At 39.6% G+C, this 12,827-nt stretch overlaps 1 protein-coding gene across 1 annotated transcript in view; it reads right to left on the reverse strand.

Moving 5' to 3' along the window:
• The window catches only part of ALK (ALK receptor tyrosine kinase), a 307,378-nt gene that overhangs the window by 150,846 nt on the left and 143,705 nt on the right, over positions 1–12,827 (reverse strand). The window contains exon 4 of the mRNA XM_085054627.1: positions 12,569–12,770. Within this exon, the coding sequence (XP_084910753.1) occupies positions 12,569–12,770 (202 nt within the window). The remainder of the gene's footprint in view (positions 1–12,568; positions 12,771–12,827) is intronic.

Here is a 12,827-nt window from a genome sequence, read left to right on the forward strand (position 1 = left end):
TCCTAAGTCAAGTCCTGCTTCAAAAGAAGCGGAGAGCTTGTTTCACTGACTTGTGAGATCTCTTTCAGAATCTAGGAACACAGAACTTGTTTCGTGTTCTGGAGCTAAAATGTTGCCTATCCATTGCAGTTAAGCCCGCGGCTCTGTCAGAAATGGAAAATTAATAAGACATGCACTCACTTAAAGAAAAAAAAAAAAAAGATAAAACCCAAGCAAAAAACATACTCTTCAGGTTGATGTTGGAGGCAAATAACTCAACTAAAAAAAGCCATCAGGATTTTGCAATTTTAATTTTTCTGCTCATTGAAGCTTTCTACTTTAAGGCAATTAAAACCAGGCATCAAAGGCGCACGAAATTGGGGTTGGGTAGTGATTAATTTGTGGAAAAAAATGTTCAAAATTTAGTTAGACAGACACAAATCAGGCACCCATATCTCAGGAATGGGGAGTATTAATGCACTGAGGAGAGCTGAGAGGGGCATGGTGAAAAGATGGAAAGAGTACAGGCAGTGGCTGTCCCAGAGAGGGTAGAAATGTATCTGCCAAATGCTGCTCATAATGAGGATTCAGGAACAGATACAGAGCTAGAATACTCCTAGTCTGTGAACAACTTTTTCTTCCTCTTAACTTTGCCCCTACAAATGTTTCTGCATTGCAACAAATGCAAAATCTAGATTTTGTGTGCATGTTGAAATTCAGTGAATTAATGCCTGTTCTCCAAACAGTGTTAGGCCACTCAGATGAGACAGAGGAGATACACATTAACATCTCCACTGGAATCGATTCCTTTGACTCTGAAAATCCAGACATCAACACTATCTCTCTCCATTAAAACCTGCACTCTTCTAGTAAAAAATGCCATAAATGCAGTGTCACTCAGTCACACATCTATTGAATACCAACCTCACTAATGATCTGCTAGAACACCTCTTTAATGCTTGACTGTGCACAACTGTATAGTGCCACCTCCTTCAGCTGGGTTTTGGTGTTATTAAAAGTCCTTCAGATCACTTGATCAAAGTGTTGCTAGAGAGATATAGAACCACTTGCATTATTTATATGGGCCTTGCTGTGAAAATTCACTTCACTGAGGTCTGTTTCAAGCTCTAAGAAGCTGATGTTTGTGCCCTCTCAGCAGAGATTTTCCTACAGAAGCAGCAGCTGAATTGCACAAGGGAAGGTGTCCAGTGCCCACCCTAGGCTGCAACAGGCAGTGCCAGAGCTGGGCACACAAAATCAGCTGCTCAGTGCCTTCCTTTGCTGGTTTGGGCTAAGGTAGAGTAAATTTTCTTCCCAGTTAAACCATGATACTTCCCCAGATTTTGGACCCAGAATTTGTGATGAAGAAACATATCCAAGTCAAACACAAGTAGGACAGGAGAAAGAGACAGAGGGTGAGGATGAAAGGAGAGATGAAATGGGACATGTTGAGGATTTGGAAAGCCTATTTAGAAGAAAAGCCTGGAATACAAAACTGGAAGGGAAGCATTTATTGAGATACAGGGAACAGGGGAGAAGTAATCCCTGGGAATAAGCAAGCATAGATAAAAGAGCGGGTGGGAAGATAGAAATTCTGTTGTCCAATACAACACCTATCTCTCAATTTTTGAATTATTAGGGAAAGAGGTCAGTAAAATTATATAGGAATTTTCTTCCCTCTTTCATAATAGAATAATGGTGGCAAGTAATAAGTGAAAAGAAAGCAAGATGTTCTTAAAAAAAATAATTTATTGATAGGGGTCTGATTGTTGACAGACATTGATGCTACCTCTCATTGTTAGAGAGCAGCTGTTTTACTGTCAGCTGTAACTGCCTTGATTCTGGCAATCAAAATGCCCCATCTGAAACAGAAATAGTAAGAGCAGTCAATGCCCTTTCAAACAGTCCACATACATGTCCCAGTCCTGACCTGGAGAAATTGCCTAAAGGAATGAAAGGCGCCCAAGTTCCCAGACAACAGACTTTACAAGAAGGAGAAATCAAATTGTGTCAGGTGTAATTTAGAGACCTCTAAGAAATGAGCCTCTGAATAGCTCATCTGGCATGAAATAATAACAAATTGCAATCATCATGGTTTTGATATGGATCTGAGGTGTCAAAAGCATTGGCCCACACTTCCCAAACCACAACCTCCTGAAATACAGGCATTTAGAAAAGAAAGGGGAGAGATGAAAAAAAAAACCCAACCAACCCAGGTGCTAGATTTGAGAATAGGTTTAAACTAAGACAATAGCCAGATAGATCACCTCATGGTTTTATTTTCTGGTATGGCATTAAATTTAGCTAGGCACTCTTAGCATGTTTTACATCCTAAAAATAATCAGGTTGTCCGTTGCACTTAATGTACCAATAACAATCATCTAACTAAAATTCTCTTAACGTCTCTGAGCAAGCACACTGCACAGGGAAGTTTCTGCACTGGAATTTTCTTCTGCTGAAGAAAATCAGATTATTTGGTTCTTTATTAAAAAGTATACAAATGCAAATATTTTGATAAAATCTCCCCCTTAGTGTAGTTTTGCTATAAAGGCATCATAATAACTGGTCACTGATCTGAGTATGAGAGGCCGTTGACTTTGTCTCATTTATTCTACCGCTCGTATTTCTTGCTAGATAAAGCAGAGTCATAAAAACTTCATTGCCTTGTGAAAAATTAAGACTTGTGCCAATCTTATCCTCATGTGAAGTTCACCAAGGATGGCAGACGTGCTGCTAGTTCAAGTCCCACCTTAGAATACCTTTGCTTTGTCCAAAGAAACTTTATTATGCATCTTTGTGGCCTCAATCCATCTGCACAAATGGCACACCAGGCCAGAGATGGCCAGCAAAAAGCTCCAATTACACTCAGTAAACAAACTTCATTGCTGCTATTCCCAATAGATAATCATATTTAATCAGCCTGATCTAAGACACAACAAATACCATAAGGTTATGGATTGATATTTATAAAAAAAGCTGGCAACTGCCCTTGATGACTCAGAGAACTCAATGTCTATGAAGGAAAATAGATGAACACAACCTTTTGAGGGAAAAAAAAAAAAAGGGGGAAAAGCCCAGTACTTCCAAATGTGATGGGGAGGACTGCTCATTTCTCTAGTCAAGATAGCAAGACGCTACTGTGCAAGCCATGAATGTTCACAGCTTCACTGTATCGAAGAACAATCAGTACAGTGTGGGGAAAGCCTCCTACAACAGTGCACAAGTCAAGAAATAACCTGATTGAAGCACTATTCAAAGTAGATCTGACAAGGCTGTCTGAAACCTGTGCCTTTGCTGTTGGTGTCAACCCAAACCCCATGTTTTAGCCAGAGTAGCTGCTGACTACTCTGTAATGGTTTGCCATGCTAGTTCAAAAAAGAGCTCTTGAAAAGGTATTTTATTAAAGGAATATAATTTCTACTGTACCAGATGTGTGCTATAAAAGCAATAAAGTTCAAAACAAAACAAAGGTAGCTATTTGATAGAAAAATGCTTTCAGGCAGGAGCAATACTATTTAACAAATATGGTACATGAGTTTTAAATTAGAAGCTCTGCAAAGTGCTTCACACTGGTGTCATACAGCTCAGTCCTTACTGTATTCTTGGGAACAGTCATTCAGTGCTTTCCTCAATCACTGAAAAAATTTTCAAGCTGCTGCCTCTGCCACTGCAGCAAGCATCAGAATCTAAATAATTTCTAAGACTTCATTCAATTTCCCACGTGGGAGTTTATTAAGAATTAGCTTCCTAATTCCTGTTAAGTAAGTCTTTGATGGCAAATTGTAAGTTAGAGGTCAAGTTTATCAGAGCTCTTTTTTTTCTAGTGTGGAAAAGACGTGATTTACTAGCACTTGAGAATAACAGGCAACATTTTTGGTGAGCAGCAATACAGACAGTGCTCTTTAAAGGGAGGGTGCAAAGCTGCCCCACTGAACTTGAACCCTGTGCTGCAAGTCATGGAACACCACTGGGAATTTCAGGGGGATAGCCAATAACCTGATGTAGAATGCAGAATAATCTGATTTAGAATGTAGAATCAACTGTATTCCCACTACACAAACACTTCTAGCAGCTGGATGAGTCAAGGACATGATTTTTAAGTCTAGCAAAGTTATCAGCACCTAGTTAATTTCTCTCTGAAATTGAAAGCAGGAATATTACCTTGTAAATCTTCTACAGTACTTCCTACAGCAGAGTAGATTTGCCTTGGATAAGAAGGAGATTCTTAAGCATTAGCAGGGAAAGCCCCAAGGAAATTGCACACAATGACAAAGCCATGCTCCAAAATGGGACAGCCGCAGAGGAGGTTGCACAGAACTCAGAAGGATTTTAAGGTCAAAAGTAAGTGGAAGATACAGAAAGCAATTATACCACTGGCTTGTTATAAAACTTGGCCAACAGCAGAATGACAGAGAGCTTAGCTCCAGAGGAGTTGAGAAATAACTAGAAACAAAGCTGGCAATATTAATTGCCTAGTCTCTGCAAAAATATGTCAGAAGCATTTGGCTGTGGGCACAGTTACTTGGCCATAGTAAAGGATCCTAAAGAGACTGCTGCAATCTCATATAGCAGAAAGGACACCTAAACGAAGAAAAAGGTGACAAAATGAAATGTTTGTGCAGGCTTGGGAAGATGAGGTTGGGTGGTGTGTGGATTTGTGGCAGGTGGCTTGCTTGTTTAGGTTTCATCAAAACTGAATTCATCCTGACATGTCCACACTAATAGGAAGTGCAGCATGGGCTAACATCAGCATAGGGATGTGAAGATTAGTTTAGGATGACTTTTAAAAATTGAAGTAGAAGCCTTTGTGTAGAAAAGAAAACACAAGATCTATAAAACAGGGAAAACAGGCTAAAGGAATCAGAGTATGGGTAGGGGGAGAGGAGGGGGGAAGCCAACCCATGCTTTGGAAAGTGAGAATAGCATAACAGCCAGAGAAGAGGAACCTGCAAATAATCTGAAGGACACAAGGTGTAAAAGTTTGATGACGCATTTTTGTGCCCAGGATTTGGGCAGTATAAAAATTGGATTAGGTTGCTCGGAGTGGTCTGAAAAAATTGTATTAGCCCTGGAAGAAATAATTTATATTTAGGAATCTTTGGTTTCAAAAGAAAAAATATCCAAACCAGGTAAACAAAGGGTGCCTCAATTCTGTTACTGTGGTCAGTTTGGCATCATTTCTACAGAGTCAGATGTGCCAGACTCTTGGGTTTCTTGCACAGAAGTAGCTCCCAGAGCTGAAGGTCACCAACAAGTCCTGTGATTATTTGGGAAGTCACAAGGATCCTCGTGCCAAGGTACACTGTGCATCCAGCTCCCCATCACAGTCCTCCTACACTGCAGTGTGTTCACAGCTATGTTCAAAACAGCAGAAAAGGTTATTCGTCTTGGTAAAAAGCAAGCTCTTACCCTGAAAAATAGACTTCCCTTATATTTTTTCGTTTATTTTTTTCCATTCTCTACACAGTAATTTGCTTCTGTAGTAAGCAAAATTTCCATGTTTGACACACAATTCTCATTTTCTACTTTACTTCAACTCTAAAATTACTTCCCCCATCCTTTTTTATCATTGTAATTGGAAGTATACTACACAACTTTGGTCTTTCCATTCGCATGTGAATCTGGCAAACATCAATAAAAGACACCAGTACCAGCTAATAAATGTCTGATAACATATATTGCAAGAAAAGAAAGAGCACTTTCCCCCCACATTGCCCCAAACTGATTTTCCATCAGTTTGATTTGGACTGTAATCAACTGCTAAAAAAAAAAAAAAAGTAATTGCAACTATTCACTAGTGAATTAAGTTATTTGGCTTTGTTTGGTCCAAGAGGTCATGCAATATTTTTCCTTCACAATATGATCTGCCACAATAGTGAATGGCACTCAAAATTCAGTTTCTGTTAATATTAATTGTAAGAAATAGTTCACTTCCATATAGATGAAACAAGATATAAAGTGCTAGAATCCAGTCACAACTGACAACGCAGTAAACCTTTCTGAAGCACTTTGAAGTCACTGCTTTGTTGCACTTAAAGCAACATGCAAAAATAAGGCATGCTCTAAAGCAAACCAGTGCTGGGGAAAAAAAAAAAAGAAAAAAAACAACCTCCAGAAAGGACCCATGTTTATCTCAAGTAATAACAGCACACTTCAGCAGCAACAATGCCACCAAGACATTTAAAACAGAAGTGTACAGACATTTACTTAATTCTGGTGCAAAAATGACAACTTGAGCCACAAAATCCAGTGCTCAAGTGGGATGGGAAAATATAGTCTTTCCACACCTGCAGACATTTGTACATCAGGCTCATATTCTTTCCTAAAACTTTGACATGCTCTATTTTACCTTACACATGCTGCACAGCTTTAAATTAAAACTCCCCAGTGTTAGGAAGTTCAACAAGACCATGCACTGAGTCCCACACTTTGACATCAACAACCCCCTTCAGCACTGCAGGCTGGAGGCAGAGTGGCTGGAAAGCTGCCCAGCAGAAAAGGACCTGAGGGTGCTCGGTGACAGTGCTGAACATGAGCCAGTGTGTGCCCCGGTGGCCAAGGGCATCCTGGCCTGCATCAGCAGCAGTGTGGCCAGCAGCACCAGGGCAGTGTTTTCCTCCTGCACTTGACACTGGTGAGGCCACACCTCAAATCCTGCGTCCAGTTCTGGGCCCCTCACTACAGGAAACACATGGAGGTGCTGGAGCATATCCAGAGGAAAACAGAGCTGGTGAAGGGTCTGGAACACAAGTCTGGTGAGGAATAGCTAAGGGAGCTGGGGGTGTTTAGTCTGAAGAAAATGAGGTTCAGGGGTGATCTTATCACTCTACAGCTCCTGAAAGGAGGGTGTAGCTGGGGGATGTTGGCCTCTTCTCCCAGACAATCAATGATGGGATGAAAGGACCCAGCCTCAAGCTGCTTCAGGAGAGGTGTAAGGTTGGACATGAGGAAGAATTCCTTCCCAGAAAGGGTGATAAGACATTGGAACTGGGTGCCCAAGGAGGTGGTGGAGTCAAGTCCCTGGACATGTATAAGAAAACACTGGACATGGCACTTAGTGTCATGGTTCAGTTGAAACACACAGTGGTGTTTTGTCAAAGGTTGGACTCCATGATATCAGAGGTCTTTTCCAGCCTAACTGATTCTGTGATGCTGCACAAACTGAAAACTAAATAGCAATGAACTCCTCAAGGTGACATGACCAACAGAGAAAGTTTTCTTTCCTCAGGTCTAAACTTGAGGTACTGGAAGAACCAAGAGTTTGTTAGGTGGAAATGAAAATCTCTTTTCCACATACAAGCATTTTCTCTAAAGGGACTGATTCTTCCAAGGTATGGAGTACAGTATCCTTTGAAAAAGGAAGGGGGAAAACAAACACCAGCTTTGTCTTTACTTTTCTTTCCCCTCTCCTTCCTTCCTTTGCACTTAATTTCACAGACTGACAAAGGCTAAAAGTTGGCTAGTGGATAATAGCACAGAAAAAGTTTAAGTGCTAATTTTCTGTCTAGAACAATTGAAGTTCTCTCTCTAAAATTAAGGATTAGTGGTGCCTGGGCATCAGGGTGAGAGAGCTTAGCTTCTAAAGAACCCATAAATCCAAATTATTTTCCTGGATTACCTGAATTTCTCAAATGCATAGTTTGAACTGAACCACTTAAACTCCTGACTTAGAATTCTCTGAGAATAAAAATGTCCTGTAAATTTTGAGACATATTTTGATGCTTAAAATAAGTTTAAATGCCCCAAATACGCACTGAGACCTCAGTCTTCTTTCTTTTTATGTCTTAGCCCAAGCATTTGCAAATAAACGCTTGAATTTAATAAAGTTTTTCAAGGAGAAGGAAAACCAAACAAACATATCCCATCCTCACAAAAAGAATAAAACAAACGAAAAATTCCTTCTATTAAGCCCCTGGTCTCTGAGACAGGGTACTGAAGCTACTGGTAAGAAAGAAAGAAAAAAAAATAAGAAAAGGAACAATACTAGTACAAGAAATAACCTTCAGATTTCAAGCCCCAAGGTCAAATGTGACAGATGCTACTGATTCCTTCATATATTTTCCTTGACATCTATCAATGCAATCAATCTTAAGTGAAGTTGTATATGCCAGAAAGGGAATAGCCTATCATGATTTGCAGCAACCTTCAGAACCAGGTGAACTTTCTCTGTTGGAAGTGCTCTGTGCACAAATATTTGTGAACCTACTGAAGTACTGGCTATAAAAAGTATTAGTGTTTTATTGCTTCCTTTCTCATGCATGCATGTTAGGATTTCATATTTTAATTAAGAAAAACCTTCAACTTTACATATTTACACAAAAGTCTTCAGATTAAGACTCTCAATCAATCTTAACAATCTCTAGTTTGGTGATGAGGGAGGCCTACAATAAAACACCAAATTGAAATTAGGTGTCATTTGCCATGTTCTTATAAAAAGTTTGTTTTGGTATATAGTATGTAATACTGCAACTCACCATTAATAGTGTAAGTAGAGGTGTAAAGTAATAATAGTAATTAAAATGAACCGTCATAATTTTGCCCTTGCCCAAGTCCAATTTCTCCAAAATACACAGATGTAAGGAAATGAAAATCAATCCTTTATTACAAACTCTGACCTTGCTTACAAGATTTCCTTTGTGTTTTCTCCACTCTACTAAGCACACTTACAATCTTACTCGCTTTATAATTACAAATTTAACACATGGGACAACAGATGAGAGGTGAAATTAAATTGGTGGGCACAGTGACACTCTAACAAGCACCCAGAACTCAACATTTAAATTGTGGCAGCGACTCTGCTTTGCTAAATTACCAACATGCAATGCAAACTCGATGCCTCCTCACCTCCAGAAGCAGAAAATGGGAACTCCATTAAATAGCAATAAGAAAGGATTGTATACAGCACTATGGGAGCAGAAAAACAGCAAAAGATAGTACCCCCATCTGGTGTCATTTGAGATAAATCAGAGAGTGCTGTGCTCCATGGCAGGAATTATAACAACTCTTTTGCCATTACAGAGGATCAATAGCTGTGCACTGGTTCTCCCCTGTATCATCTGCGGGTGCTTGTAAAACCCAACAGAATTGCAAGAGATGTCAGAACAGACTAACCACATAAAAACACATCCACAGAGTCAGAGCAGCTAGAAACCCTTTCATGCAGCAAATCCAACTCTAACAGAACACAGCAATATGTTGTTCCCCATAGAAGAGTTTTACTGATTGCTGAGGAGCTAAATTAGGAAGGTCTAACCAAAGGTGCACCAAAACCCACAGGTTAGATTGGAGTAAGATCTTTCTGCTCTTAAAAAAATAATAATTAAAAAGAGGTATACAAATCTGCTGAAATGGTAAACAAGGACATAGTTACCTTCTGAGTAGCAAGCATTGCTGTATATATTATGTGTAAAAGTTATGACTGTGTTTGGCAGAGCTTCTGTGTAACACAAAACAAGTATCCCTTTGCCAGCCTCTGATGTTTCATTACTCAGGAACCATTCCCAGCCATCACTTCTGCCATTGTGTTCCTGTTGTATGTTCCATCTGCCCCACCCTACTGCAGTGTGATGCATCTTAACTTAGCCACCTTTCCTCCTGCCTGCAATAGATCAGCTGCAGTGAAATACAGCAAGTAAGAAAATAAAACAAACATGTGCCTTCCACACAACCACTTCTGTAATTCCTCTAGCTCATTACAGACCTGGTACAACTCTAGTCCACAGGCTGGGGCTATTTTTTTTCCAGAGAATGAGACCAGAGGAGCAAACAGAACATCCATAGTTCTGCTTTGAGTCTTTATGCATAATTATCACACCTGGTAATTTACATACAGAGGCAACATGGATGAACTCTGGTAACCAACAAATATTGGGTGCTATGCTGCTTTTATCTAATACAATTTCATAGCGTTATGTATATTCTTCTTAAAATCAGCTCCAGGTGCTGTCAACCAAAACCTTTGTTTGCCTGGTTTCACCCAGAATAAAATAGTAATACCTGACAGCCTCTGCTTTTTTCTCTTGTAAATATAGGTGAACTGTAAAGACCTTGAAAGATCTTAATATATGTAATTCGGGCTATGCAATTAAAAAATTAAAAAAAAAAGTAAAGAAGGAATTAATGCTGTGTATAGTTCAAGATATGAGCAAATCCACCCTGGAATTAACTTATTGCTTTATTATCCTTCAGATGCATTTGTTTCAGTACCCTTTCTGCTATAAGCTTGATTTTAAGCAATGGCATGGACTCACTCCTGCACATACAAGTTGCTGGCAACTGCACACACTTTACACCTCTTGTTTGCAGAGCAATATATAAAGCATTTAGAATCAGAGGTGTCAGCTGTGAAACTTTAAAGTGTTTTTATTTCTAGCACAGGCTCATCATTGAGGAATTCAATTACTTTGTGCCTAGAGCTAAAATCCTTATAAAATTTTAGAAATTATTTGGTTATAGCATGGTCAAAGAACTCATTATAAAAGAACACAATTGTTTGCAGTTTTCAAGTCAAAATAAAATATTGAACAGAAAAGACTTCCACTGTAGAATTGCTAGTTAATTTAAGAACTTCATTGAATTATTTTGGACTTTTGATCAGCTATTCTGGATTCCTATTTAAAGGAAAAAAGATGTTTTAAAAAGTGAAATTTATATGTTTTGCTGTCAGAGCTGGAATGGCTAATATTATCCCTCCAAAGAAAGGAGGAGCACTCAAATTCTGGAATGAAGATTCAGGGCAAATAATAAATTGCTACTTTCTCATCTGTGTCTGTAGTCTGTGAGAAGTTTTTAACTGTCCCCACGTGACATTTATGTGGGCAGAGTATCAGAATTTTTCTGCATTACTGAGCTGGGAGAAGAGCTACTGCCTCTCACAGTGAAGGGACAGGACCAAAGAGGGTGGAGGAAAATGAACCAGCTGGTTGCTCCAACTGCAGTTTTACAGCACACAGAGTACCAAGGAGTCAGACATGCAAATCCATGAAAGCTACAGGCACATCCTTACCCCACTATGCACCACAGAGATGCTGCTGGGGAGCAAGCTGCACTTCTGGCAAGCATATGGGACAGTCAAGCTATAACCAAAGCCACCTTCTGTAAAACACAAACCCTCTTTACTGTGGTGATGATCTCCATCTGCAACACACAGCTGAGTCGTCCATGTTATCTCCAGCAGATGGCAAAGAGAGGAATTTGTCATCGTACTTAGAGTGATCTTCCCCTTCCCTTCAAGGCTCCTTACATTTGGCACTTGCCTGTGTTCCTGGTGAGTTCTGCCCACCCCCAGACTGGAGCTGGAGCTCCTCCATGCAGCAGACCAGAGCATTTTAGACACAGCAATATTCCCTGTGAGTGCCAAGGAGCAGTGGCAGTGCCAACGCAGGAGGCACTTTGCACAAAGCATGTTTATTAGCTGTGACACAGAGCACAGCTTTTGCAAAGAGCTAAGGAAGAAGACAGCTGCTGTGGCTCCTCTAATTACCTCTCCCCAGACATCAACAGCAATTTACAATTTGGATGATGTTGCTGGAACTAAGTATGATCTAGATCCACACACAAGCTCTCCTCCTCACTTTTATAGGCCATGTGTTATATGAGAATTACAACTATTCAAACTGTTTCTATGAGTTAGGTTATCTCCTGCAAGGCTTTTTATTGCACATTCTCCTTTTGCTACTGGAAGATACAGAATTTGCTGTAGACAGTAATCAGATAATCACATCTTGTTATAAGCACAAGCCAGCAGGAGTTGCTATTAGAAACTCTCTAATCTATCACATCAAAACAAAGAACATTTGAGATGTTTGGTAAAAATTACACTTCTTAATGCATTTCACAACAAAGGTAAGAAATAAAAATTTTAAAAAATCAGTATATAGAGCAGGTAGAACATTAGCCTCACATATATCCAAATTAAATTCCAAGTTACTCTGCTACTATAGCATCTTGAAATATTTACTGTGTTTATCTCCTGCTGTTTTGCTGCTAACAAAAATTTAAAAGAATACACAGGAAGTCTGACAAATTAAAACATCATCAAGATTAATTGCACAAAGAGGATATAACATTTCAAACAGTTGCACCCTTGAAAGATCAAAAGCTTTCATCCCCTGCCAGTAGTTCTGAACTGCATTATTGGCAAAGAAAAAAACAACCCAGAAGTGAAGACAAAACTTAATGTATGCAGACACATGAAACTGCAAAGACTCAGTAGATATTCTAAGCCCAATAGTATACATGGGTTAAGAAGTAGTAAAAAGCAATCAGACAGAGAGAATTAGGCAGAAAAGCTTTAACCTTAGGATGAGTATCCATGCTATATCTGTACCTGCACGCACTGAGAATAAATGTGATGCCGACTTAGAGACTCAGTTATATGGATCCAGAAGTTTGCTAATGCTTTGTATAATAAAATAAGCAACAATCTCCACCTTCTATGATATTTCAGACCCATGCAAGACAAGCATCTCCTCGCTGTGGTATTCTGCTCCCCTCAGATGTGCAGCATGCATTTTGTGGCTATACTGCTACACAATCGAGTGATTTTTCTCAATTCGAGCTGTGAGTCAAACGAGAGAATGAGACTTACCCATATTTCTCTGGACTCTCCACTGACAGGATTTCACTGCTGCTCTCATCAATGGGATGGACACGAGCAATATATTCTCCAGTCTGGTGGTAAAACTTGTACACAGCCACTTGAACCACACATTGATCACTGTTGCTCCTCAGCCAAGGGCTCAGGATGGTGGGGCTCAGCCTCTCTGATGTGTTGAGAAACAGAAATGAACCTAGAACAGAGGATGAACAATAAATGTTTAAAATTAAAAAAATCCAAAAGCCTCCTA

Source organism: Lichenostomus cassidix, chromosome 3 (genome assembly GCF_008360975.1).
Source record: "Lichenostomus cassidix isolate B80296 chromosome 3, HeHo_3.0, whole genome shotgun sequence".
Taxonomy (NCBI): Eukaryota; Metazoa; Chordata; class Aves; order Passeriformes; family Meliphagidae; genus Lichenostomus; species Lichenostomus cassidix.